The sequence below is a fragment of the Halichoerus grypus genome, chromosome 11 (genome assembly GCF_964656455.1).
Source record: "Halichoerus grypus chromosome 11, mHalGry1.hap1.1, whole genome shotgun sequence".
Classification (NCBI taxonomy): Eukaryota; Metazoa; Chordata; class Mammalia; order Carnivora; family Phocidae; genus Halichoerus; species Halichoerus grypus.
Window position 1 is genome coordinate 95,204,136 of NC_135722.1, and position 27,672 is coordinate 95,231,807.

Below are 27,672 nucleotides of genomic sequence, written 5' to 3' on the forward strand. Positions count from 1 at the left end.
GAATTTTAAGATCCCTGGCTGATGGCCTAAGTCATTCGGTATGGAACTGCGTGTCCCAGACTCCTCTCCTCTCCCTGCCAGCCCATGTCACAGCTCATTAGGGTGCTGATAAGGGGATTGGCTCTACACTAACTCTGGCATCCCTGAAGTCACCCTACCAGTCACCAGGCAGCCCAAGGGGGCTGAAGAAACGGGCTCAAGGTGACCACATCTGTCGGGAAGAGGAGGAGGAAAAGGCTCAGCAGCTGAGCTTTCTGGGGTTTAACCACTGGGCTCCACAGTGAGATGCAGACCAGAAAACTGTGCCAGGAGGGGCTCTGGGACTGAACAGAGGAGTGACACATCCTTTTGTGCTGCAGCAAGGGCATCGTCGGCAGGGTGGGCTCGAGTCTCAAAGAGAGCAGACAGCTCTTGGAAGAAATCACTCTCACCCCCTGCCCCTGTGAGATGCTCCCAGAGCTCCTTCTAGGCCTTCTGTTGATTGATCAGTCCTCTGTGGGCAAGCCTCTCCCTGCGAGCAAGGCCTCACTTCGGAATCAGCTCACCCTGGAGCATCCACAGTTCTCTGCACGAGTCTCGCCGTGTACCCTGCTGGGTCATTGCAAATGCTGTCTATCCTGCCAGGCAACCCTTTCTAAGCATCCCTCCTCAGCTCTTAAATATCTTCCCATGCTCCTGTCCAGATAGAACGTTTCATGATGCACTGCCAAGGACTTCTTTTTTTTTAACGGCCCGACTAACATTTTTATCCTTCAAGACTAGGACGGCAAAAATTTGTCTCATGTCCCATGTGTGGCATGTAGGAAGGGTTAAAATCATATTAATTTTAGAGATCAAGGGCAGGGGGAAAAAAAAAAGAAGGAAGGAAAGAAAAGAAGGAAGCCAGGCTGAAGGGGAGGGAGATGTGGAGGGAGGGAGCATCAAAAGTAAGGGGGCAAGGAAGGGCCTGGACTGAAGGATACCTTTCTTGGTGACATCACAGTCCAGCTGCGGTGGTGAGCGGCAGTGGGAAAGAACGTGGGCCCTGGTGTTAGACAGATCTGGGTTCAAATCCCAGCCCCGTCTCACATTAACCTGCGGCTTCAGACAAGCCATTCAAGCCCTCTGAGCTTCAGATGGCTCGTTTGTAAAATGAGGGTAACAACTAGCTAAAAGGTATGTTTAAAGAGGGTTAGAGATAATGTATGTAAGCACCCTGCACGTTGGCATTCAGAGGGAGGCTGCAGGACCCCTGCAGGAGCTCCTTCTCCACTTGGAAAACACAGAGGAGGAGAGGGCTTGGTTCAAGGTCACACTAAGAAGCCAGGTCAGAGCTCTCGGCACGGAGTGTCTGCCAGGCGGACCTGACCACAAAAACTCGGTTATAGAAACATGGACAGTGAATCAGTAATGATTTAATTAACTTTTACAGGTGTTAATAGTGTGTACCAAGAAAACGAGAGATTTCCCCCTGGAAGAACTTTCTCGATCCTTGCTCTAACTGAACAGATGACTGACATTCTGTGATGCTCACCTGCATTTTAACCAAGTCCCTACATTCACTCTGGAAACCTACAGCCTGTCCAAGTGCACCATGGCTCTGGGTCTGTGAGAGCACATTAACAAGAGCAGACAAAGACAAAGAGCAACAAGAGAACCGTAACCACGACCAACTGCTCTGACAGTCCATCCCTTTCCCCCTATTATTTTACCATATCTCCCCTGACGGCACCTGTCCAGTGTCAGAGTCAAAGGATGTGGTGTGTTCTACCCTCTCAGGCCTGTCCAAGCTCTGCCAGGGGGTGCTACCGAGCAGTGAAATAATCAGAACACACAAAAGCACCAAGCTCCTCCAGAAATGGACCCCAAACCCTCAAATCCATGTTGACTGGTCAACACCTCCATTGCACCTGGGACAGGTGCTGAGCTGGGAGAGCCACAGGGCAGGGATCACGGTGGTCTTCTTCACCACTGTGTACCACCAATGCCTGGCTTGGTGCCGACTCAGAAATGATGTGCGCAACGAACAGACAACTACATGAAAAATGCGTGATTGCCTGAATACGTGGATGGTTCATGAGCATACGGCACGACCCTAGGCCCTTCCCTCTCCCTCCCCAGCCCACCTCCAAGTCCAGATCATCTGCCCTTTCCTTACCCTCGCGATCAGCTCCCCGACCATTCCCGTCCAAGTGCCGTTGGCCTCAGGAACACCATACACGCCGTCCCCGACCAGGCGGATCTTGTAGTTGAACCGGAGGATCTCTGCCAGCTCCTTGAGCATGTCCACACAGAAGCCCTCGTAGCGGTCATTGCCTTCCATCTCCTGGTGGTTCCCCTTCAGCATTAAATACGGGTTTTCCTGCAGCAAAACTGGGCAGCTGTCATTCTCATCTTAGCCCTGGTGTCTCAGCCACAAGGGATGGGGGTGCCAAGGCAGAGGTTGGGGAGGAGGAGAGGGGAGCGGGAGGGAAGTGACTCAGGTGACGGGGGGCTACCCTGGAGGTGGCAAGGAGCTCCCCTCCCGACCTCCAGGCACTTCTCATACCAGGAACACACAAGGGTCCCCAGTGCACAGAGGGTCGAGCTGAAGCCCTTCTACCTTGTTTAAGGTCATCATCTGACCTCACCCCCCATTCCATCCCTTCCCTTTTCCTTCCTTTTGTCTCCTGCATGCAGACCTATCACAGCGCATCACGAGATACTAGATTGCCGACAACATAGCAGGTGGGGTAAGAACACCCACTGACCAACTGCACCCCAAAGCAGAGCACGTCAAGCCATGAGAGCTCCAGGAAGAGGGGTGGGGCTCTCTGCTGAAATGTCCAGAGAAGGTTCCATGGGGGAGGCAGAACCCAAGCTGGGCTCCAGAGGGCGATGGAAGATGGATAGAGTAGGTGTGAAGGGAGGCACCATAGGAAGGGGAAACGCAAGACCTAGGGCATGATCCTGAGTGAGAAGGAGCATGGCCTCTTCAGGGGACAATGGATTCTCCATTCAGCTGGAGCGTACGGGGTGGCTGTGAGGATAAATTAGATGATTTAGGGTCTGATGGGCCTTGGAAGCCAGGACAAGGTGGATGCACATTGTACATACATAGTAGGGAAGCAGGGAGGGTTTGCAAGACTTAAGGGTTAAGAATATCAAGTCATAAGACAGACATCTGGGGGTGAGGGCAGACTCTCTCCTGATGTGAGACACTGAGTCCTGAGCCTAGTTTGGCTCAGGTTGTAGTGCTGGGAGCTGGAAGAGACGCCAAGAGAGTCAGGCTGGACAGCAGGGTGGGTGTGGGATGCAGAGGGTAGGGGCCCTCACGCTGGTGGAGCATGGGTGGATGACTGAGGATGGCGTCATCACTCACATGGACGGTTTGGAAGGGAAGAGGACTTGGAACATGTTGAATGTGGGGTGCTGGTAGGCTATCCAGGAGGAAAGGCCTGGATGAATGCTTAAACTGGGGAGTGAGAGCAAGACTGGGCCAGGGCCTGGGAGGCCTCTGTAAGAAGGGGATGGCTGAAGCCGCAGGATACGTGAGGCCACCGAGGGGGAAGCACTGAGGGAGGACAGAAGAGGGACAAGACCCTCTTGTCCCTTGCTTGCACCGTGGGAAGATGAAGAGTAGCCATAGAAGAGACAAAGCAGAAGCAGCCAGAAAAGCTGAGAATCAGGAAAATGTGGCCATGAAAGCCAAGGAGGAAGGAGGTTGGGGAAGGAGCATGCAGACGGTCCCGCACAGAGATGAAACAGGGCTGTGAAGGGGCACCTGGGCCAGGTGTCGCTGGCGATCCTTCTGAGGCAGGTTCAGTGGGGCTGGCAGGACTCTGCAGGAATGGGGAGCAAATGAGAGGTGCACAAGAGAAGGGACCAGAATTCTGAGAAGTTAGGGGATAAAGGAAGGCGGGAAGATTGTCTCTCCTCCTGACGGCTACCAGCCACGTCTTCCTCCAGCTTCAGCTCCCCACCTGTAAACCACTGACACCACGATTTATGATCCTCTAAACTGGAGGGTAGGTGGGGGGGGCAGCCGAGCATGGGTAGGGGGTGGCGATGGTATTGGAGGATGGGAGGGACCCGGGTATATTTGTAGGCAGAGGGGAGGAATCCCGGGGGAAGGAGAGATTAGCAAAGGAAGAGAAGTGCTAGCTGGTGCAGCAAGGTCCCAGGGATGAATGGAAGAAGACAGGGCCAAGGTGAGAGTGATGCTGGGAAGCGGGCCTGGAGGTGAGGTGGAGAGATGGATGAACGTGGATACAGAGAGGAGGGGAGGGGGCGGAGGGCAGGCAGTCTTTGCCAGCCCACAGAGTTGTGTTGGTGGCAGGATTGAAGGCTTGGTGTGCAGAAGGGTTTGACAGAACTGCTCAGGGCCTAGGACAGGGAAGGAACAAGACATGAGCCCAGGGAGTGTCAAGGCCCAGCTGAAGTCGGGAGGTTGACTGTAGACAGGGAGCTGGGATTGCAGGGATTGCAGGGACACCCGGGCTTGGGACAGACATGAGGTGGGAGGGCTGAGCATCATGGTGGAGACTGTGCTAGAAGCTAAGAGACGGAAGTGCTGAAACGCTGGTTTGCTGAGCTCACGCTGGGTTGGGGAAGATGGAGAGTCAGACGGACCAGAGGTCATGAGGGGATGGTATGGGAGAGTGATTTTGTGGGTGTGAAATAGGAGAGAAGGCAGAAGGTTGTATGTCAGGGAGAGGGAGCTCTGAGTCGAAGGTGATGTGGTTCTGCTTCATGACCAAGTTCACTGCCGTGTCAGTGAGATGGGCTGGACTCTGCCTTCCATACATGCTATCCTCAGCTCAAGGGTTTCTCTCTGCCCCAAGCACTCTCCCTCCTCTTCTTCTGCTTAACGTAACTCACCTCTGTCTCTGGGGTCCCATCACCTCCCATGGTGCCAACTCACTTCTCAGAACTCCTGCTGCACTCACAGCCAGGGACCCACAGGGTCCAGTTACTCTCTAGAATGTGCTCCCCGGGAGAGTGTAAGTGGGGCCTGGATGGACCTTTCCCCTTCTTTAAGACCCTCATCTGGCTCCAGCATTAGGCACTCGTGGACTGAGGGAACAGCGCTCAAATGGCCTTAGGGACAGGGCTTGGCTGGGGATCCCACCCCTGGACTGGCAACATCTCAACCTGCCTTTAATTAACCCAACGAGTTTCATGAAATTCTTCTCCCCAGATACTCTCTACTCCCAAGTTAACGTAGAAATTCACTGACATGTTCAAAGTAAACATACAAAAGGCCAATCTTGGAGGGAGGAGATGGGTGGGAAAGTCAAAAAGTCAGAAAGGTTGGGGCTCACCAGCACTTTGGAGTATGTGGGGACCGCGTGCTGGCCTGGAGCAGAAGTCCCTGTCTTGGCAAGAGCATTGCGAGAATGGAGGGGGTAAAGCAGGCAAAAAGTTTTAACTCAGGGTCTGACACAGGCTAAGTGTCCAGGGAGTGAGAGCTACTGCTAATTCTGTGCAAATACATCATTCACATGTCCCAAGTGTACCCCCACAACAACAGGAGACAACAGGGATGTATGCTGAGTTTTAAGGAATAAGTCATTCCGGATTAGCGTTTGCCAAGGATAACCCACAAATGGTCCCCAGGGACTAAATTAAGATCATCAGTCCTGGTGAGTTATTGACTTAGAGCAGCCATCTGAAACACACATGCACAAGACAAGATCTGGGTCTGAATTGTACTTACCGTGTTATTAAATGTCACCTGACACAGAGGGGCCCTGCTGCCACCCTTTGTGAACACACATATGCATATGTGAACAACACACACACACACACGCACACATACGTGCACATGTGCACATGCGCTCATACACACAGAGTCACGTTGCCTTTCCCGGTCTAGAAACACAACCCTGTGGTCTCAGTGTCCCGGGTCCATGCCAAAGTTCTGAGCACTGTCCGAGTCCAGCCCCTGAGAGGGGAAAGAAATATAACCCAGCGTTGACCCCACGTCCCTCTCAAACCCTGGTTGGCTTTTAAGGGACATCCCCTTACCCTGTTGGAAGAAACTCCTTTATTCAAATTCTAATCATTGAGCTCCTACTTTGTGTCAGGAACCCCAATCTTTGAGGCGCTCTCATTCTAGAAGGGGAGTAGGGTGGAAGCAGACACCTCTAACAGCAGAAATGCCACAAGAGAGGTGTGGGCAAAATGCTAGACACGGGGAGAGGGCAGGAGTCAGGTTAGGGAAGACTTCATGGAAGAAATGACATCTCAACAGAGCTTGGAAGGGTGCACCGGCATTCCAGCTGGAAATGGGAATGAGGGGGAAGGGTATTCTGGGCTGAGGGAAGAGCATAGGCAGAGGCAGGGAATGGCATGATACGGTGAGGAAATGGCAGGCAGTCCCGGACTACCAGACCCCAAGCCACATGGAGCGGAAGCAGGTACGGCAGGCTGGGCCTGATGATGAGGGGTCTCTATTCTAAATGCAGGGGTGGTGGGTCCTCCTTAGAAAGACCATGCTGACAAAGGGGAAGGGAGTATGGGGGGTAGACTGAGCAATTGGGAAGAGAGCCTCTAAGGAGGTCACGCTCAGGTGAAAGAGGGAAATGGGCCTCAGGAAGGTCATGGGCTTTAGGGACAGACAGCAGGGGACAGCAGAGGTAGAGAAGCCAGCAGGAGGGAGGTCCCCGCCGTCCTGCTCAGCCAGGATGGCAGCTTGCCATCGCCCAGCGCAGCCAGGTTCTACCAGACCTCAGGAGGGGTGGTGGTGACACCACCAGCCTCCAATCTTTCTGGCATTTCCACGTTGGTTCAGACAGGCTAAGGCTGGAGCTGAGAGGGAGAGTGACCAAAACCCTGGGAGCTGGGACTGCTCTCTCCATCCTTTGCTCTGCATTCCCTCTGCCCAGAATATTCCCTCCCAGAGGGCCGCTTGGCTCCCTCCTCCCCCAGTCAGGTCTCTACTTGGGATTTCCCTGGCTCAATGGGGTCCACACAGACACCTGCGCTCTCAGCACCCTGACTCCCCTCCTCCAGTTCTGTCCATTCCTGGGCACCTACAACAATGCCCAGCATACAGTAGTGCCCCCCAAATATTCACTGAATAAATGCATGAAAATATTCACTGACTCCATCTCCTACCATGAAGGGAAAACTCAACAGCGTGGCATCCAAGTCCTGAAGCATTATGGGCCCAGCCCACTTTTTTGGCCTCATCCTTTCCCCCTCCACCAAGGCCTAGTTCCTGGAGAAGCTGCCTTTTTCGGCACTTCCTAAACACCCCATAATGCTGTCCTTTGTTCATCTCTCCCTCCCCATCTCTCCCTGTCTTCAGGAGCCTGTTTCCAGTGTCCCTTCTTTTCTGGGGGGGGCTTTACTGACCTTCCTGATGGGATGGGACCTCTCCCTCCTGCAAACCCCAGAGTTCTAGCTGTTCCCCTCTTTCCTGGCTCTTCCTGCACTCTGCCCACAGTAGATCAAAAATTCCAGTCTAATGTTCCTGTGCCCCAGGAGTTCATGAAGGTAGGGATGGAGGTCCCAGAGCCCTTTCATTATCTCAAAAAGGCTAAAGAAACAAGACACATTGGCAGACCTTGCGCAATTTGCAATGATAAGGCTGAGCAGACTAACTAGTACATCAAGTCTCTGCTTTGGGCTGGAATTATATCAACGTGGCAACAGTGGTTATCTCCTGCTGATAAGACACTGTGCCAGACCGGGAAATACGCTTGTGATTCATTAAAAGGGGAGGGCGAGGGGAGAGGAACAAACTAATTATTGCTTAATATATGTAGTTGGGGTAATTGACAAATCTTCTAAAACCTGAGGTCCTCACAGGGGAAGAAGACGACGACCTTGGCCATGAATGCACTTGACCTCTGCCATCTACTAAATTATAACCTCTTTGAGGCTAGAGACCAAGTCTTACTCATCTTTGTGTCTCCAGGAATAAGCACAGTGCCTGACCCATGCGGAGAAGGGTTTGGTAATTGTTGACGAGAATTGAATCAAATAAAAAAGGCAGATGGTCCCTTGCTCTATAGATTGAGAACTTTCTTTTGACCATCTGGAAATGAAGAAACAGGTCATAAAAACCTACTGAGATTCGGGTATCTAATGGGGGGGGGCACGCATGTTATTCGGGTATCTACTGCAGGGCGCATTTTTATACACAACAGGCGCCAAGTGAGATAGGCTGTCGTGAAAGAGTGGGGGCCACCGTGGTGGACTGCATCCAGCCCCCTGCTGGGCTTCTCCCCCACCCCCCAACCCCCCGAGTCAGAAGGTCCCCTTCCCTGGGCCAGGCACAGCCACTTTGACTGACCGGGTGCCCCTGGAAGAGGCATCCACAAACTGTGGTGTCTCTCTACTCCATCCCTCTTCCCCAGCTGCTCTGGAACTCATCAAATATCATTTCCATATGAAACAGCAACTTGCGTTTAATTACACTGTCATAAATTGGCCTCGGTGCTGTGATTAGAGCTCCCATCTTGAGTTCCCTGGGAAGTCCGGGCGCTCCTAGAGCTGGAGGAGGCACCCCGGGGAGCTGCAGCTGGGAGGCCCGGGGCCCCCCCACTTACCAGGATGGTGGTGACAACCAGGGTGGTGTTGAAGAGACTGTCGGAGATGTTGGAGGCGTAGAGGTGGCTGTCCATGCTGAGCCCGTCTGCCACGTGCCACTGGCCGATCTGAGGAGACACAGGAGAGAGGGCTGGGAAGAGATGGGGTTAGGAGGCGGCTGGGGAGCAGGGTTGCTGAGGTCATGTGTGGGCCTCCAGGGTTGGAAGGAGCTGAAAGGCCAGTCCCCTGCCTCTGGCTGGGGCCACACAGAAGCTGTAGAAGGAGGCAGGGATATGGAGTATGGAGAGGGGCTGGACGAAGGCAGGGTTACTGTTTCATAGGGTTGAGGGGGTCAGAGAAGATGGGGGGCACTGAGAAAGGAAGGAGAGACAGGGGTAATGACCCAGGAGAGGTGAAAGAGGAAAGCAGAAAAATCAAGAATGGAATGCGTTTCAGAGATGTTCACTCACACGGAAGGGAATGAAACATGGGGAATCACATTATCTTGAGTCAGGAATGAGCCACAAAGCTCTTTTGTTTCAGCCTACCATCAGTAATTCCGATTACCTAAATAAGAATCAGAACGGTATAGCGGAGAGAACCGGCATATACTTGGCCCTTCAGTGAATGTTGCTTGAGTTGTTCAATAGGTGAATGAACTGGAAGTGGGAAGACCCAGGTTCTCATCCTGGTTGATTAACTTACTAGCTGTGAGAACCTAGGCAAGTTACTTAAATCTCTCCGAATCACGGTTTCCCCATCTATCAGTGGGGGTGCTAACGTTTGCCCTCAGAGCCAACCGAGATCCTGGATGCACCAGTTTGATGCTAGATTATTCAGCCCGGCCCAGGAGCATGGGTCTCAAATGCATAACCTCCAAAAATTGACTGACCCCCTCTGAGCATGTCTTCTCATCTATAAAATGTGAATAATCACAGAAATGTCATTGGGTCCTTGTGAGAATGTATTTGACACTATTTTCCTTCCTCTTCCCCATTGTCTTCAAGGGGGGGAAATGCACAATTGACTCAGTTCTCCATTCTAGAAAGTTGCCTATACTTAAACTCAATCTCATTGGGTTTTTAGATGGTTTATTTTCTCAGTGGAACCCCTTTTACAAATATGCACGCCTGTGTGTGTGTGTGTGTGTGTGTGTGTGTGTGTGTGTGATACCAATATATTTCTACTAGCCAGAGCCCCTGGCAAATCATTTCTGTTGCTGAGTGTTGGAGGTGGGCAGCCAGGAAACATGGCTGACAGCTGGCTGGAAACCCAATGAAATGCACACATCCACCTCTGCCAGGCACCTCCAGGCACCAGCAGCAGCTTCCCTGGAAAACCCTCCCAAGTTCCACGGATTCACCAGAGCTGGGCTCCGGGTTCTTCTTGTGAAAAATCGAACAACATGAAGACATATCTCACCCTTGGCCCCTGACCCCACCCAGTAGGGTGTTGGGGAGCAGTAACCCTCTCTCTGTCATCATGGTCTGCAGCTTGAAGAGGGGAGAGCCAAGCTGTGATGGTCTCATAGGTGAGCCTTTCATCTGCCAAAGGGGAGATGACCCCAAACTCCCCTCCGAGCCCCTATGAGGATGTCACTTGGAGAGGGGTGGGCAGCTTTCTCCACATCTGCAAGGGCAGAAGGGTCCTGGACATACACTCATTCATTTCTAGTTTACAAGCAGAGTCTCATGCATAGCCACATGGGAGGCCCCATTTGACAGATAAACTGATGCTGAGATAAGAGTCCCTCCACCTTGTCCTAGGGTCGCCTCACCCATCAGCTGAGAGGCCCGAGCTTCAGCCCCAGATGCATCTTCCCAAGCAAGCCTTCATGGCCATCCTGTCTGGCTCTTCCAGTGTCCTACTGCACATTTTCGTTTGCCTGTCTTGCCCACTAGCCTGTGTGGGGCTGGCCGGTTTATGCTCATACCCTAACATCTTGCTTGGGGGCTGGTACTTGGAAGCAGGGGAAGCCAGCATTTCATATCAGCAGATTGCTGCTGCTGATGGAGTGTGGGCAGAAGGCGAGTGAGCCCCCACTAGCTCTCTAGAGCACCTACTGCTTCTGGAAGGGGCCAGCCACATCAGCTTGTTGCTGGAGCCCCCCTACCTGCCTCTCTCTGCAGGGCATATTGGGTGGGAAGGATGATTTTCAAGCACAGAGTGGAAGGGGACAATAGTGACGAGACACCTGTTGGGCTAGATGTGTTCTATCATCTCTTTGAACTCTCTCCCCAACTTTGTGGAGAGTGCCGACATTTTGATTTATGAGGACACCAAGGCTCAGAGAGATTTAGCGGCTTGCCTAAGGTCACCCACCTAGTAGTGGTGCACAGGCTTGAATCTGGAGTTGTCGGACTCCTAAAACGAGACTTGCCTGTCTCTGCTGCTGTCTCTTGGGCGGGGATGTCAACATGGGCTCCATGAAAGCAGGCCTGGAGAACCAGAGAAAGCAAGAACCCTGGACAGCCTTTCTCTCTTGGGTTTTTACACTCCATTTCCAATGTCAAGTGAGATGACTCTTCTCTTGGAGGCTCATTTCCCTGTCTTCAAAAGGGCTAGAATTGGCTCCCAGTGGTCTCTTAGGGTGGGAAGGGCCAGATTTAGATAGAAGGACATAAAGAACAATTGGGCTGGATGTCAGCATTTGGACGTGTGAGACAAGGACTGAACTTCTTAGAGTCCGATCTGTCACCTCAATGTGTATTTCACACCAGAAGGGCCAGCAAGACCTCAGCTCCGCCCACCCCTACTTTCCCACCTCTGCTGTTCTCAGGGGACCCGATTTTCACTATCCACCTGCCCCAGCCCCAGACTCCCTCATCTTACCCAAGCCATCAGATAGGTTCCCACAAAAGCCAGGGATAGAAATGATTTACTCGGAGCCAGATCTGACAGTCTGAGCAATGTGTCCCCCCCCACCGCCGCCAACCTCTGGGGACACAGCAAAGAGACTAATTAGCCCCTAAGCTCTAGTCAGGAAATGAATCTCCCACCCACCCTCCCATTAGCCCCCAAGAAATTAATAAACTCATCAGATGCAACAAAGCGGCTTTGGCAGCTATCACCCAGCGCAATCTAATTGCAGAAAGGCGGTGGGAGGGAAAGCGAGAGACAGAGCCGGGCGCCCTGGGATACTGGCTAATTGCCCCACCCACTGGGCACCTTCCACACCACGCACATGCCAGGGGTGGGCAGGAGACACAGCTCTCGTGGATGACAATCTGTTGCTCTGCCTCCAGCCGGATTCCCTTGCTCCACCTGCTGACACCTGCCCCCCAAACTTCCTGCAGGAACAGCTGTTTTGTCAGCCTCTTCCACATGCCTTCATGTGCCAGCCTGATTATGTTCAAATGATGTCTTCCCGTGGCCCTCTTTCTGTACTTTCTGTCTCTCCCACTTGCCCTGCCTTTGTACCATGTCCATGGACTTGGACAACACCTTAATGCAGGTAAGAAAAAGGCACCTTCCGCTGGGCCGATGTGGCCACGCAGGTGCACGGCTGGGCGTGCTGGATTCCAACCTGTCCTCGCTCTTGAGCTCTGCACCATCTGCACTATGAATGCGGTGGCCCCAGGGTGGGAGGACCTGAGTTTAACGTGGCTTCTCTGTTGATGAGCTGTGTGACCTTGGGGAAGTGACTCAATCCCCCTGAGCGTCAGTTTCCTCCATCTACAAAATGGAGGTGACAATAGTGATTATCACCCCACAGACTACTTAACGAGACTAAAGGAGATGGTACGTGTGTGAGCACTATGCAAGCATTCGTTAATTTACTTTTTAATGCCATGGTCTGAGACAGAAGGTGGGATCTCTCCCGTGCCCCTACCGCAGGCTTTACTGACCCAAGTCACAGAGCTGGTAAGTGGAAGAAAACAGGACTCGAGACAAGGCCAAATGTGCCGCTTCACGGAGATCATAATGTTTACAATGAATGTGTACCTCTTCTCACAACTGATTCTGACGCTCCCGGGAGAAACATCTCATGATCGGAGTGTTTCGTCAAATACGAACATGTCTGTAAATAAACGGTACGGGATGTGTCTGCGTGTACGCAGAAGGTATCCTTCATCCAACATTCCTAAAGGACGCAGGATTTACGTTAATTTGTGTTCATATGAATTAATAATAATCTTGCTCCTCAAGCACTAAAATTTTGGAGATTTTAATTATTTATTTGAAAGCACTGTTCCCAAAAATTCTTTCAAAGAGAATTACATGTTCCACGGTCCTCTTAAATAGAGTGAGAGTCTTGGCCTTAATTCAGTGTCATCGTTATGAAGGCAGTGCTCTGATATAACGTTGCTATGCGTTACTGCAATGTGGATGGCCACTTGCCTTCATTTCTGTGCTTTGATAAGTTAATTTGTCCACTTCTCAGAGCGTCTCTTCTCCTTGTGAACTGTCACTCGGGACTGCTGTCAGGATAGCTGCGTCTAAGCCCTGGGCGAGCAACCAAGGGACCAAGCTCGAAAGAACTGCTGTAAGGAGAACACAGATGAGGCTGGATGGGATGACAGGGCTCCAGTGAATGGATTCCAGGGCATCAATACAGACTACCCACAGTCCTTTGCAAAGGCCACTGCTGGACAACTGAAGGAGTGTCGGAGACCTGCATCTAATCTGGGTGTGACCCTGGGTCAGTGTAAGCAAGCTGATCACTCCCTCAGCAATCCGCCTTGGGAAATGCTTATCCAGGGCCATGACCCCAGGGGTCCCCTGCTGCTTCCTGAAAGAGCTGGTAGCATGTCACGTGGGGTGGGGAGGCCCACGTTAGCATCTATGCTGTGGCCACGGGGCCCAGGGGCCCTGAGCAAGTCAGCAAACTTCCCCGAGTCTCCCCCTTCCCTGGCCTCCACTCTCGTCCTAGTTCCCACTGAGCTCCCCTTGGACAAGGTGACACTCTGGCCCTTTGTTCTGTTTTCCACCCAGCAGCGGGCAGTTGTCTCGACACAATCTCCAATATGACCCCACTAGCCCCCGGCTTAAAACCCTGCAATTCTTCCCATTTTGGTTTAAGGACAGAGATCCTTCCCACAGCCTATCAGGCCCTGCAAGGCCGGCCTCTGCCCACTGCCCATGCTCATCCCACACTATCTCCTCCAGCTTTATCTGTGTGGCAGTCACACCGACGTGTTCAAGTGCAACAAGCCCCTTCTTGCCAGGGTCTGTGTGCATGACATTTCCCCTCTGGAATGTTCCTTGCTGCATACCCACCCTGACCCCAGGCCTCATTCAGCCATTCAGGGGTTGTCAAACCATGGACTACAGGTGAAACCTGGCTCATTGCCTGTTTTAGGAAATAAAGTTTTATTAGCACACAGCTACACCCGTTCACTTACGTATTATCGGTGACTGCATTCATCTACGAGGGTAGAGTTGCAAAGTCTATTTATCATCTGGACCTTCAGAGAAGTTTTCCAAACCCTGATCTAGGCCACACCTGGGAGTCCTTCAGGCTGCAGGTCAAAAGTCACTCCTTCCAGGAGTCCTTTCTTTCCTTTTTCTCCCAAAGTCAAACTTCTCCCCAAACCATCTTCTCTTCCCTTCCCGAGCATTTGTCTCAGGCTCTAATTATACACTCAGCAACGAGACCATTGCTCACTGCCTATCTTTCTTGCTATGCCACCAAGGGCGAGCCCTCTGCTGTCACCTGAGGAGGTCGGTCCTGCCCAGAGAAGCCATGCGGGCCCCTCCCCAACAGCCCTCTCAGGCCCGCCTGGAATCACTCAGGGCTGTCGTTTTGCCCATTTGTTCTCTCCCAAGTAGGTAAAAAGGGATTCATTTTTAAAGCCCCGAGGGATTTCCTCACATCCTTGCCTGTGTCTGTGGGTATGTACTCTGTAACATTTAACATTCTATGTACATTTGGGTGATTGTTCTTTGCACTCTGCGCTGCCGGGATCTAGCTTCTAGAGAAGCTGACACCACTCCCAGGCCAGGCAAGCCCTTCTAATCCAGAGCCAGAGTCTGCAAACACCTATTGATCACCTTTGCATGCTGGGCACTCAGCCACCGGTTTGCTTACATAAATTTCCCTGATTCTGTTATTTTTCCCACCTGAGAGATGTAGACACTTCAGACAACAGTAATAATGCTTAATATAGGCACTTGATACAAGTTACTATTGAATGACTGAATGAATTAAGGAAAGAATAAAAGAAATGGAGACTCAGGGATGTCAGACAACTTGCTGTGGATTCCAGCTAATAGAAGGTTAAACTGGGATCTGAAGCCATGTTCTATTTATTACTATACCGTCTGGTCAAGTTGGGGCAGGTGTAGGCTATCTTGATCTTAGGACCTGGGCCTTTCCACATACCTCTCTGATCACTATAAACTTGTTCTTTGGACAACACAGCCCTGAGGAGAGTCTCCTACAAGACGCCACAAAATCGAGGCCAAGGTGCAGGGAGGTTGCTTGACACAAGGGGATGCAGGGTTGGGGGATGCAACCGGAAGACCCACATTTTCTTTCCTACTCTGCCATGCATTAGCTGTGTGATCTTGGGCAAGTCACGTAACCTCCTTAAATCTTTCTCATCTGTAAAATGGAAATAAATGAACCCACTTGCCCATAGTACAGCACTGTTGTGGATAATCAACTGAGAGAATGTTATGATGGCTTTTGATGAGCCAAAAGAAGCCATGGGAATGGAAGATTAACAGTACTACTGTCTGTCTGGTAGCAATTCGGCTGACCAGAAATCAGATTTGACTTCAAGTTCATCATGCCCTTGCCATGTGGCTTGGGAAGTCAATTTTGCTACCTAGAAGGTAAGGGTAAGTCTTCCTTCCCTTCTCCACTTGCTGCGATGATCTGAGGTAATCCCAGATGTGACAAAAGTTTAAAGACCTATCCAAATGCAAGCTCTTTTTTTATTCCAGATCCTTGTTCTCTGGGACCATCCAAAGTTGGATAAACCATAACCAAGGACTCATTTTTTTTTGACCTCGGGTTCAGGGTTTGAAGTTGAAACTCTCACGAGGAAGGATGCATACTGTAATACATGAACATCTCCTTGAGTGCACAGAACTGATTTTGACCTACAGGCAGGACAAACGACAGTCAGGAATGAGACACTATGGCTAAAGATCCCCGGAATTAATGAAGATTGAGTTACAGTTTCAGAGTCTACAGTACAGGGCTGTACCTGGCTTGACTGAAGGTCAGTTCAAAGGCTTGTAATGTAAACCCCTACCGTAAATACCCCTGGCATGAAGGAATTAAGCATTTATTGAATTTACATCCTATATCTCCAATCTTAAAGTTTAGTTTACACGGGAGACTGGGTCACAAGGATGGACCCAGTTGACTATCTGAGGGGGTGATTTAGGGAACAAAAGGCATTGCTGATGTTGGCCAAAGACCTTGTTCTCTTAGCCAAAATATTCTTTTAACACAAAATATATGCTTACATACAGAATGCTGTGAAAATTCAGGATCAAATGACAACAACAGCAAATACCAAAGGCAAGAGATCAGAGACAAGCCCTGAGAAAACTGGGAAGACTTTGCATCAAAGGAATGTCCACCTGTGCTTATTAAGCCATGACTCAGTTGGTCTAAGGCAGTGTTTTGTTCGAGTGTGGCTGCTTCCCATTAGTGGGTTCTGAAATCACTTTGGTTGGTTAAGAACTGCACCTTAAAAATGAAATCTAAATCCAGACTTGATCAGAGAGTACAGCCCTCTGTAGGGGCCACCATGCTTCATAAGCTCTGGTTTCAGTTACATACAGGCAGGTGTCCATGTGTTCCTGAGTTGCAACCCATGTGCAAGTCATGCTCCCAAAGTATGAAAGTGCCTGGAGCAAAGGATGTGGACACCTTGCCTGTTCACTATAATCAGCCCCTAGCAGAGCTCCTGGAACAAAGCCGATGCTCAATAAACACATTTTTGGCAGCCATAAATTCCTAGTCCTCATCACGTATAACTCAAGGACTGACTCTAAGAAAATTATACAAGCTAATACTTTTGAACACTTACCGCAGGCCAGATACTAGACTAAATGCTTTACATTCGTCATCTTATTTAATCTTCCCAACCACACTACTAGGGAGATACTGCTACCATCCCCATTTTACAGACTTGAAAACTGAGACTCGGGAAGGGTAAGTTAGTTCAGATTCAGACACAGGCAGGTGCACTGGACTACACTGTCCCTGAGATACTAATTCTCCCAGGCTATGGATCATAACCATTTAGTAAACATCTGAATTGTTATTCCTCACCCATTGGTATTTGCTACAAAGTTCCTGTCTGCGAGTCCACATCCCTGAAGTCAGCTTTTGCTTTTCCCTGTCTTTGATTCTGACTTCCATACCTGGAAGAAGTTATGTATTTATTTATTTGAGAGAGAGAGAGAGAGAGAGAGACAGTGCATGAATGGGAGGGTCAGAGGGAGAGGGAGAGAGAATCTCAAGCAGACTCCATGCTGAGCACAGCACCTGATGCAGGATTTGATCCCAGGACCCTGAGATCATGACCTGAACCAAAACCAAGAGTCGGATGCTTAACTGACTGCACCGCCCAGGTGCCCCACAACAGGATATTTAAATAAAGCTTGAGGAAGAGAACAGTGGGAAAAGTAAAGCTTCAGGAATTCCAGCTTCCCAATCTGGCTCTGCCATCAACCGGCTCGGGTCTCAGAGTCTCACACCAGACCACTAGCTCTAGGAGGCCCTTGCTCAGGTGAGTCATGCTCCCCGTTACTTGGGGGATGCCCACCCGCTCTGACTCAGTCAAGTCCCCATTGCAGGGGCTCACGCAGAGGGCCCTACGCTTCTCCTTTGCAGCACGCATCATGCTTGTAATCATATAATTATTTCAGTTATTATTTGTTTCGGGCCCATCTCCCCCCACTACACAGTACACTCCATGAATGATGAGGCTCTGTCTTGCTCCCTAATATCCCTAATGCCTAGCAGGGAATCAGTGTTTAGTAAACAGTTAGTGATTGCATTCATAAATTCCCCTATGTAGCTCCAGCTCCCAGGACAGTGCCTGGCCTATAAGGTATAATGGGTGCTCGATAAACATCTGCCTAATTGTATTATGAAATTCCTTCGGGCAAGTCACTTCTGTTTTAGTCTTCAGTTATCTCACCTATAAAAGAAGGATATAGTGCAGTCCTATCCAGCTCTAACCTGAATTCCTAAAAATGATGGCTGTATTTATAATGTGGTATGGTTTTTCAAAGTGCCTTGGGGGCAAAGCCAGGGAGAGACAGGCCCAAGAGGGACAACACAGAGACTTTGGACAGGTGACCAGAAGCTCAGCTGCACAGGCTCGAAGATGAAGTACCATGAAGGTGGCCACCAAGAAGGGGGTGTGAGGAAGGGCCCTCTCCCTCCTGCCATGAAATAGCTCTCCCTATGCCCTGTGGCTGATACCTGGCATTCCTCCAGTAGAGCCTGGTCTTGGAGCCAAGACTCCGTTTGGTTAACATGAAAATAAATTGGCAGCGTTAGCACTTCTCCATTGTGGACACCATTGACAAAGGGATGGCTGGTTTGAGGTGAGGGAAGACAGTACTCTTCTACTCAGACCACACCTGAAATACTGCAAGTTGTTCCAGACACTGCTCTTTAAGTGATAAATGAGTGTATTCCAAGGATACTGACCAGGAAGGTGAGGAGACTGAAGTCATACTATATAAGGAAAAAGGAAACACAGACAATGGGAAGGATAGAATAGATGTGTGGACCAAGGAAACAGAAATAAGGTCAAAAGGAAAAGGCTTCAGAAAGAAGGAATTTTGCCCAATAGATAGCAAATCTTTCTAACAATGAGAGCTTTCTACTTCCTATAAGTAGTGAGTTCCCCGACACGGGAGGCATTCAAGCACAGACTCTACTTCATGAGAACACATTTGCAAGAATCCAAACATCTGATTAAAGCAATGGTCTAGAGGACCTTTATTATTCGTTTTGGCCCCAGGACTGTAGGATCTAGATTCTACTTCTATATTAGGGGAACCAGGAGGAAGACCAGGGCATCAAGGAACAGAGGAGACCCTCAGATATTATAAGAAAACAAGAGGGTAGGAGTATGGGGTAGTGAATGCAGAGAGAAAAGGCTACTGTAGGACAAGTTCAACAACTCTTAGGTGCACTCATTCCTGGTCTTCTCTCCTGGCTGAATCTCACTACAGTAGATTCTCATTATTTGCAGCGATTACGTTCAATAAAGTTGCCACAAATACTGAATTCGGGGATGCCGAGCCTCTGCTCCTAGGGGAGATGCAGGGTTAGGGTCCTGGGAGGCTCTGTTACAACGTTTTCCTCAACAGTCAACACACAACCTCATTTTATATGTTTCTGCTTCCTCACACCATACGTTATACATATTGTCGATTCCCTCATATTGAACAACAGACTGTAATTCACACCTGAATGATGCTTCTGGAACACCTGCATTTTTCTGTAAGGCTCATCACGGCTTTCTGGTGCTTAGGTCCATTAAATAGCACTGCAGCACTCAGCTGGGGGCGGGGGGTCATCTTAAACAGCGAAGTCCCCAGGAACAAACACACCGGTGTGAAAGGCATGACAGTAAGCAGACCGCAAAAAGGCCATGTGTTTACAGTACGAGGGCTGAAAGCAGACACAGACGCTGGGAACATGCCTGTCCGCTGACTCACATTTTTCACTCCTCTCCCAGTCCGGAGAAGTGCCGCGAGTACTGTTTCTGGGACACAGGTAGATTTTAGGGGGTGGATGGGTTTGCAAAAGCAGAATCCACCAATAATGAGGAGTCAGCTGCACTCTGTGTGTGCTCGAGCGTTTGGCTCTTGCCAAGATGGGCCCAGACCTCCATCCCGACTCCCCGCCCTCCGGGATATGAAGTGGCGTTTGGCCCGGCCCTCACCGCTCCTGCTGCCAGAGAACAAACCCACAGCGGCTATTTTCAGGGACTCTAGCGACAGATAAAGACTGTCCAGGGCAGCTCAGCGCACGGCAGGCTGCTCTGACTAAAAAAGCCGCCCTCCAGAGACATGCTCGTGGGACTTCGCAGGCTCTCCCACGAGCTTGGGGCTCCAGAAGGGCAATCTCCCGACACAGGGCAGCGAGGGTGCCCGGACTGTGTTTCCTTCTTGTATTTTTGCTTCTCCTTTTGGACAGAGGTACTTCGTGAGTTGAAGAATTTCCTTTACCTCCATCACTCCCTCCTTTTCACTGGTGTGGTCAACAACCTCACAGACTCTCTTCCGAACCTCTCCGGGGGGATGACCAAAGTTGGTCTGGCTCACACTGGCAGGGGCCGAGTGCACGGCAGAGCCTGTAAATAGGAAAACCCAGCTGCACGTCCCTCTCCCACCTCCCAGAAGGTAGAAGGGATTTCAAATGAGCTGCCAAGGAGAGAATTTATCAGAGAGCTCAGGCATGCTTGAGATTTTTCATCTTCTGAGGGAATTACTGCCAATAAACATGCCACGGTTGGGGCATGGAGAGCGCCTGACTTCATTTGTTAAACTCGCCAGGTGGAGAAGTATCTTGGGAAAGCAGTTGTACTAATAACACACAACTTTGAGCTCTGAGCGGCAGATGCCAATTGAACTAATGGTTCTAATGAAGGGTCTGGGCCTGAAGGAGGATGGTTGCTCCCTGTCTTTCAAGAGTCAGTAGGATGCTGAGCTCACAGGGAAGGGCTGAGAACGGCCCATCCCTGCCCCTACCGGGAGGCGGGCTCACAGAAAGCTGGCGTGTGGCGGGGCCTCACTGCACTCTGGGCAGATGGGAAATTTCTAGTTTGGGGGTGTCGGCAGCTCTCGTCGGAGCAGTGCTGTGTTAGGTAGGCCCTAGATGTTCTGTAGATTCTCCCAGGAAGGGAGACCCGTGACTTCTGGGTCTTATCTTCGCCCCACCCAGAGCCACTGCCACGTAGTAGGGGTGATGCTGCCGCATTAAGGAGCAGACGGAGGGCAGAGGTTAGGGACAGAGAAGCAGAGAAGTAGGGGAGGGGAAGGCCATGGGGAGCCCCTCCTGCAGCAGGGAGGGGCTGGATGGCAGAACTCAGCTCCCTCAAGCACGGGCTGGCCTTCGGTGCGTTCCCGCAGGGTTCTGGACTTGGAGCAGGAGTGACGTAAGCACATGGCTCAGCCCTGCTTTGTCCTTCTCTCTGCCCTGAACCAGGCTACGAGCAAGACTCCAGGAATGCCACATACAAAGACAGAGAAATATATACCCAGACATCCCCAGGAGAGAGAGGACAGGACTCAATTCTGCACAGTACAGCAGAATCCTCCAAGCACATCTACAAACAGGCTTTCGTTTTGTTCTCACAATAATTTTATAAAGTCCATAAAGCTGATATCATTAGGACCATCAGCCCTATTTTACCGGAGGGAGGGGCACGGAGGAATAAAATGCTAGGATCCCTGCACATGGCTCCCCCTCACCTCCCTGGGCTCCCCCCGCCACCCGACCTGCCTGCCCTCAACTGCCCACACCTCTGGTCTGTGGCGTGCCCACCTCTCAGCAGAGCTGATGACGCGGGCTGCTTCATGAGACCAAATTAGCAGCTCAGCCTCTTCTAGCTCTCCCAGGCATGAGCTGGCTGAAGAGGCGCGGGGAAGAGTCACTCCGTACTGGCAAACTTCCCCAGGCTGGGCTCAGGATGCGTGATGGGGCATATTACAAGAAATGTATTTAAAATGCAGCACTTTGCAACCCCGCTCCTCTGCCCAAAAGCAGCCCCCCGTTTGAAAATTTAAGTAGCTCTAATTTGTTTGCCGGCTGATGTGTGAATAAGCTTCTGCAGTCAGTGAATTTCCCATCAAAGCTGATAAGCAGGAAGTGCCAGTGCTTTGGGAGAAAGAACCAGATGCATGCGGGCTGGGGAGACAGGAGGAGAGAGGGTCCTGCAGGTCACACCCTTCCAAAGCCAGCTCATCTGCCCCTTAGCTGTGTGTCATCTGGGGGTGGCCAGGAAAGCCAGATGCCCTCCCAGGAGGAGGGACGGAAGAGCCCTTTAATTCACTAGAGCGGGTGGTGCTCTGGGAGAAGGGAAAGACGTGTATGATGATTTGAGGGGCCTCCCATTTCACAGCTTCAAATTCAAGTTGCCAGTGGAGAGGCTTGTCATAGGAACACTTTGAACAAACTGGGGAAGAGTAGCTTTAGAGAGCTCTCATGACAAACTCCTAGGCCCCCAGGGCTTTGGCGGCCCTGCTGGACATGAGCTCCTCGGGGCTAGAATGGCCCGTCCAGCATGTTCCCTGCATACTGCCCCGGCCCCAGTGCCTGGCTCTGCCCACACATGAGTCCCTCGTTCGCTGGCGCATCCCTTTCTCCAGGCCTGTGCTGAGGCCCACTCTCGGCAGGGGAGGGCTGCGTCCATACTCAAGGATGAGGGTCAGCGAACCCACAGGAGAGGCAGAGTGTCTGAGCCGCGTGACACCAGAGGAGGCTCAGAGGAAGCAGGGCCCAGCCTGTGACGGCCTTGCTGGGGAGCTGCAATTTCACTCTGGGAGCAAATGGGGCCCCCGAGGGGTCTCAAGCCCTGGAGTGACACACGCCCATCCGCATTCTCCGGAGGGAGAGCTAGACCCGATGACCCTTCGGGTCTCCTCGGGCTCTAAGAATTTACGCCGTTCTAGGAGACATCAGCTATTTCAAACCTCATGCCCATTCCCCTTCTCCCGGCTCCTTAATTAAAAGGAAGACGCAAGTGACTTCTCAGTAACCTTCAAAGCAGCCCCCATCTTCTCCCCAAGAACTGCTGTCCCAGAATTTCCTCATCAAAGGCAAAGTGCTCACTGGCTCGCTGGCTCAGGGGGAATGGCCCGCCGAGCAGCCTTCCCGGCCGGCCCACTCCTGTCAGCTCTGTCCCCCAGCCAGGGAGCTGGCACTCGAGGCTGCGGATTTCCAGCAATCCAACCCCCGCTCCAGCGCTCCGAGCCAGGCTCCGCAAAGGCAGCTTCAAAGGATCTGCATATTTATGGTAAACTCCTTCCTCAAATTGAAAATGTATTAGACAGTAGCAATCAGGACGCTCTCAGAGCAGCTGGCAACCTGTCTGAGCCTTAATGGCTGTTGTCGTTAGCGCGGATGGGACCTGGGACCCGCGCTGTCACAGAGGCTCATGACGGGAGGGGCTGGGCGAAAGGGCACAGATGCCCACGGAGGGGAGACCCCCTCCTCACTGCGCCCCCCAATGCCACCTGCAGACAATGGTGGCGCAGACTCTCATGGGACAGGGTCTTTCTAGGGTTTTCTGTTGCTCTTCGTTTGTTTGCTTTTGAAGCGGGGAAAAGGGTCTGGAGGTGGGAGCAGGCGTGTCTGTGTGGGGGCTTGTCGGGGAAGGTGGCAGGAGAGGAAATTCGAGAGAGGCAGCCTGTCCTCCCAGCAACTGGTGGGCCCGGCAGGAACTCAGGAAGTTGGAGCTGGATTCCCTGAATCTTCTGGAGGACATGGGACCCCTGAGTTCTTGGTTGGCGAGGGTGACTCACGAAAGCCATCTGGCTCATCCCCCTGCCTCGTTAGAACTACACTCAAGTCATTCCAGAGAACCAGCCCCTTGAAAAGCTGAGTTTATATCAGCTTTGGAAAACGAAACATGGCCATCAGTTCTCAAGGCTTTTTCCTCGCCCACTCTTGGCCAGATCTGCATTTCTCTCCATCTCCATAGGAACAGACTTAAGTACATAAGTGGTCCAAGGAAGGGGTGGCTCAAGCATAGTTTCTATGAAAAGTTCATGTGAAAATAACCCCGAGTATATTGGGGGGTGGGGAGGGGGCAACTGGAACAAATTAATTGACCCCAAGGTCCGGAGTTCTGAATGAATCAAAGATTCGAAGGCTAATTCCAGTAAGCAAGCTAATGCGGGGAGTGGAGATTTAGTGTTTGTGCGGGTGGTGTTCTTAGCTCTATCCCATTTCACCCCATCTGGAATGTGGTCCTCAATTTGGGCTTCATGTTTTAATAGAGACCTAAACAAACCCAAAAGCATCAATGGTGTGAGATTTGGAGGCCATATTGCATTGGGAACAGCTATGGGCTGTTATTTTCGGAAGGAAATATATCAGAGGGTCACCATGGTAATTGTTGACTACAGTTTTTGCCTTTCCCCAAAGATTATGAGCTCTCGAAGGGACCATGACTCATGTATCTCGCATTCCCAGCCCTGGACACAGAGAAGGTGCTCAAACAGTGTTATGCTAAATTTCAGGAAGAAGTGAATGAATGAAGAGAATCAAACTATTTTCAAATATTTGAAGAGTTGGTAAAAAAAACACAAAGTGGGCCATTCTAGCTGCTTCGGAGGGCAGAATTAGGAGGCAGATTTTGACCCTCTGCCTGGAAGACCTGGGAATGTGTCCTTTGGGAGGGAGCGAACTCCCCAGCCCAGGGCAGCTCGAGGAGAGGCTGGGTGACTGCTTCTCTCAGGGACAGCATGGAAAGCATTCTTGCACTGGGATGGAAGATTAGACTAGAGGCCTTGGAGGTCTCCCCTAACACATTCTGGGGCCAAGCTGCAGAGTGGAAAGACCACAGACTTTGAAGATAGCCCAACCTGGACTCAGTTAAGTCTGGAACTTAGTAGCTGTGTGGACGTGGACACATTACTTTATCTCTCTCTGCCTCAGTTTCTTTACTTGCAAGATGGAGGGAGTAGCCTTTATGCATAGCTGATACAAAATGAGAAATTTTAAATATCTATGTACAACACTCAGCATGGGGCATCATGGAGGAGAGCTATTATCATTATTACGTCAGAGATCCAGCATTCTACCTAACCACAGGCAAGCAAAAGAGAGTGCCATGCAAATCTAGTTTCATTAATCCTTGGGTTTAACAAGGCCAAAAGTTGAGGGGTTACCATCTTCACACAGAGGAAGAAAAATGAAGTACCCCCATTGTGATGCACACTGATCCAGTAGGAAATGTGAGATCTGCGTCTTTAGCTAGGGATGTCAGGCCCCCATGCCTCAGCCTTCCTTCTCCCAAAGGCTTAATTAGAGCCCGTTAAGCCATTTCCGATCCTCAGATGAAAGGTGTGCTCATTCTATTACAGCCCTAACAAAGTCACTTGGGGGCTGCTCAGAATCTCTGATCTTTAGACTAAGTTAAATGAAGGAAATTAAGGGCCCTTTAAGGCCGTGCTTCTTTTGTCTCCCTTGTCTCTTTCAAATCTGATTTATCCCAAGTGAAGGAGGGAGATTATACTATTCCAATGCAATCCAGGACATCTTCTGGGAAGTGAAAAGGGAGAATATGGGATGGAGAAGGGAGAGCTCACATAGGCAGAACTAGAGGATGGACTTAGGGAACCCAGAAGCAATACCATTGACTTCTAGGCCCATAAATAAGCAACTGGGAGACGGTCCAGGTTCAGAAATGTCACTTATGGGACACTCTAGGGAATATTTCCCTCCAAACAGTCTCCAGTGGGAGTTCCACAGAATTCCAAGATGGAAAACCCTCTCCAAACAGAATCAAAATAGTAATTTTTTAAATGGTAAAAAATAACCCTGAATCCTGAAAGACTATTTTTAAAATGGTAATAATCCCTTAATCAGCCACCAGCTGGGAATATAGCATTTGGTTCAGACATTTTACCAATTACAACCCACTGGGTCCCTGTGTGGTGCTTTCTAAGTAATCAAAACCAGTTCTTAATAGTCGCTCGCCCAGACAGGCAGAGAAAGAACAAAACCAAATCCAAATGAGAAGACACCATTACTAAAGAAAGCCCAGCCCAGCAGGTCCCTGGGAGCAGGTGACAGCAAAGCAACAGACCTGGGTAAAGTGTTTTGATTTGGGAGCTTAGGGATTCCAGGAAAGTGAGCAAAAGCCAAGAGCAGGAGGTCCAAGAGCATGGGCTTTGGAGTTGGACAAGCCTGAGCGTGAATTTTAGCCGGGCCCAAAGTCCTTGCTAATAGTGAACTTGGGTCAAGTTCCTTATCTTCCTTGAGCGTCAGTTTCCTTATTTGTGACGTGGGAGTTTATCCACCTTCAAGGGCAGTCCCCCAGGTCAGACGGGATCTGTGCAAAGTGCACATGTGGTGTCTCATTCACAACAGGTACTCAAGAGATGTTATTTCCTCTATTCCTGGTCACTCCCCCTTCCCCTGCCAGCACCACCTTGGATGGCATTGGAAGAATATTGGAGCAGAGATACTGACTTTCCTCCCACCCTGAAAAAGAAGCCCAATTAATTATCACTCCCCAAACCATTTCTTCATCCTGTAATAATCAGGGGAAAGACACCTATCAAGAGGCAAAGATTGGGCTGGTGATTGAGATGGGACCTGGGGACCAGGGCTGCAGAGCTACGTCTGTGCCCATGATACACCTTGCATGGTATTCACCGGTATTCACAGAGCCTGAGCGAGACAGGAAAGTAGCAGGACAGTCACCAGATCTGTTGAAGAAAAATGGGTAATAAAGAGGATTATCGCAATCCACTTTATAAATCCAATCAAGAATGTGTGTCCCTGGAGAAACGGGAACCCTCTTACACTGTTGGTGGGAATGCAAACTGGTACAGCCACTCTGGAAACCAGTATGGAGCTTCCTCAAAAAGTTAAAAATAGAGCTACCCTATGATCCAATTGGGTATTTACCCAAAGAATAGAAAAACATTAATTCAAAGGGATACATGCACCCTGATGTTTATAGCAGCATTGTTTACAATAGCCAACTTACGGAAGCAGCCCAAGTGTCTATCCATTGATGAATGGATAAAGAAGATGTGGGGTATATATACAATGGAATATTATCCAGCCATAAAAAAGAATGAAAGCTTGCCATTTGCAATAACAGGATGGATCTAGAGAGTATATGCTTAGTGAAATCAGTCAGTCAGAGAAACACAAATACCATATGATTTCATGCATATGTGGGATTTAAGAAACAACACAAACAAGCAAAGGGAAAAAAGAGAGAGAGGGGCAAACCAAGAAACAGACTCTTAACTACAGAGAACAAACTGATGGTGACCAGAGGGGAGGGGGGGAGGGGGAGGGGGGAAACAGGTGATGGGGATTAAGGAGCGCACTTGTTGTGATGAGCATCAGGTGATGTATGGAAGTGTTGAATCACTATATTGGACACCTGAAACTAGTATTATACTGCATGTTAACAAGTCGGTATTAAAACAAAAACTTAGAAAAATGTGTCTCCCTTAGGGTAGCTGAAGGTCAAAAACACCATCCTCTTTGATGGACTCCTTGGCTCAAAAAGATGGGGGTGGGCTGTGGGGAGGTTAAGAGGAAATTCTATGCACAGAGGGCACTATTTGTCAAAACAGAGCCTGTGCCCCCCGCCCCCCTGCCACACTGTAATCGTTTATCTGAGCGCTAGCCAAGAATAGGCAGATTCCTGGAAGGCACCCCGTTTTGCTGACTCAGAATTTATAGCTGTGGGGCCTGGGAATGTACAATTACAGCAAGTACCCTGGGTCATTCCTGTGCACACCTAGGTTTGAGATGCCTTACTTACCCCAACCCTGTGTGCTGCCAGGGAGAAGGACCAGTAGCTGCTGTTTAGGATGCCCCCAAGCAGAATCTCCTGCTGGGCTGGGCTGGGCTGGGCTGAGCTAGGGGCTGGCGATGCTGTTTCTTCCCAGCCTGAGACTTAGCTGCTGGGAAGCAGCGTTAAAAGGGGAAGAGGTACTTTGAGCCTAATCAGCTGTCATTCAAGCAGAGGGTAGGGTCAGCGCCACCAGCCAACTCTGCCACCCGAGGTTGCCTGATGGAAGGGGGCTGGAAGGGGGCTCTTTCCGGGGAGCACTCCGAACGCAGGCCTGAGGTTCAATGGGGAGATATTCAGAGCCTGGGACTGGGCCTTCTGTGGAGTAAGTGTGGGGCTCGGCTTGAGCATTATGTTCTCCTAACTACTGCTTCCCCACCATGATTACCCCCACGCACTTCATATTTCCCTGCCCTTTTTTATTTTTCCTATAGCACTTATCACTACTGACACTGTATTATATATGGATTTGCTTGCCTATTGTTTGTCCCATACTACAATATGGCCCCCAGAAAAGCTGACACTTTGCCCATTTTTTAAAAACCTGTGCTCACAGAAGTCAGCCTGGCAATTTCCCTACAGGCTGGAGGCTTCATTTGTTCAGGGAATTAGGAGCCCGAGGGCATGATCTCAACTTCATAACCCCCAAATTGCACTTATTATTTTCCCGTATCACCAGACTATGAGCTAT

At 50.5% G+C, this 27,672-nt stretch overlaps 1 protein-coding gene across 7 annotated transcripts in view; it reads right to left on the minus strand.

Moving 5' to 3' along the window:
* Positions 1–27,672, minus strand: part of GRIK4 (glutamate ionotropic receptor kainate type subunit 4) — a 416,727-nt gene that overhangs the window by 74,244 nt on the left and 314,811 nt on the right. For 4 of the 7 annotated variants that reach the window (XM_078058853.1, XM_078058852.1, XM_078058851.1 and 1 more), the window contains 2 exons: positions 8,520–8,627; positions 2,138–2,341 (listed from right to left, as the gene is read on the minus strand). In XM_078058853.1, coding sequence (XP_077914979.1) covers positions 2,138–2,341; positions 8,520–8,627 — 312 coding nt within the window. Of the gene's footprint in view, positions 1–2,137; positions 2,353–8,519; positions 8,628–27,672 lie in introns of those variants that run through there. The other 3 variants (XM_078058855.1, XM_078058854.1, XM_036115473.2) reach the window with 2 other exon arrangements.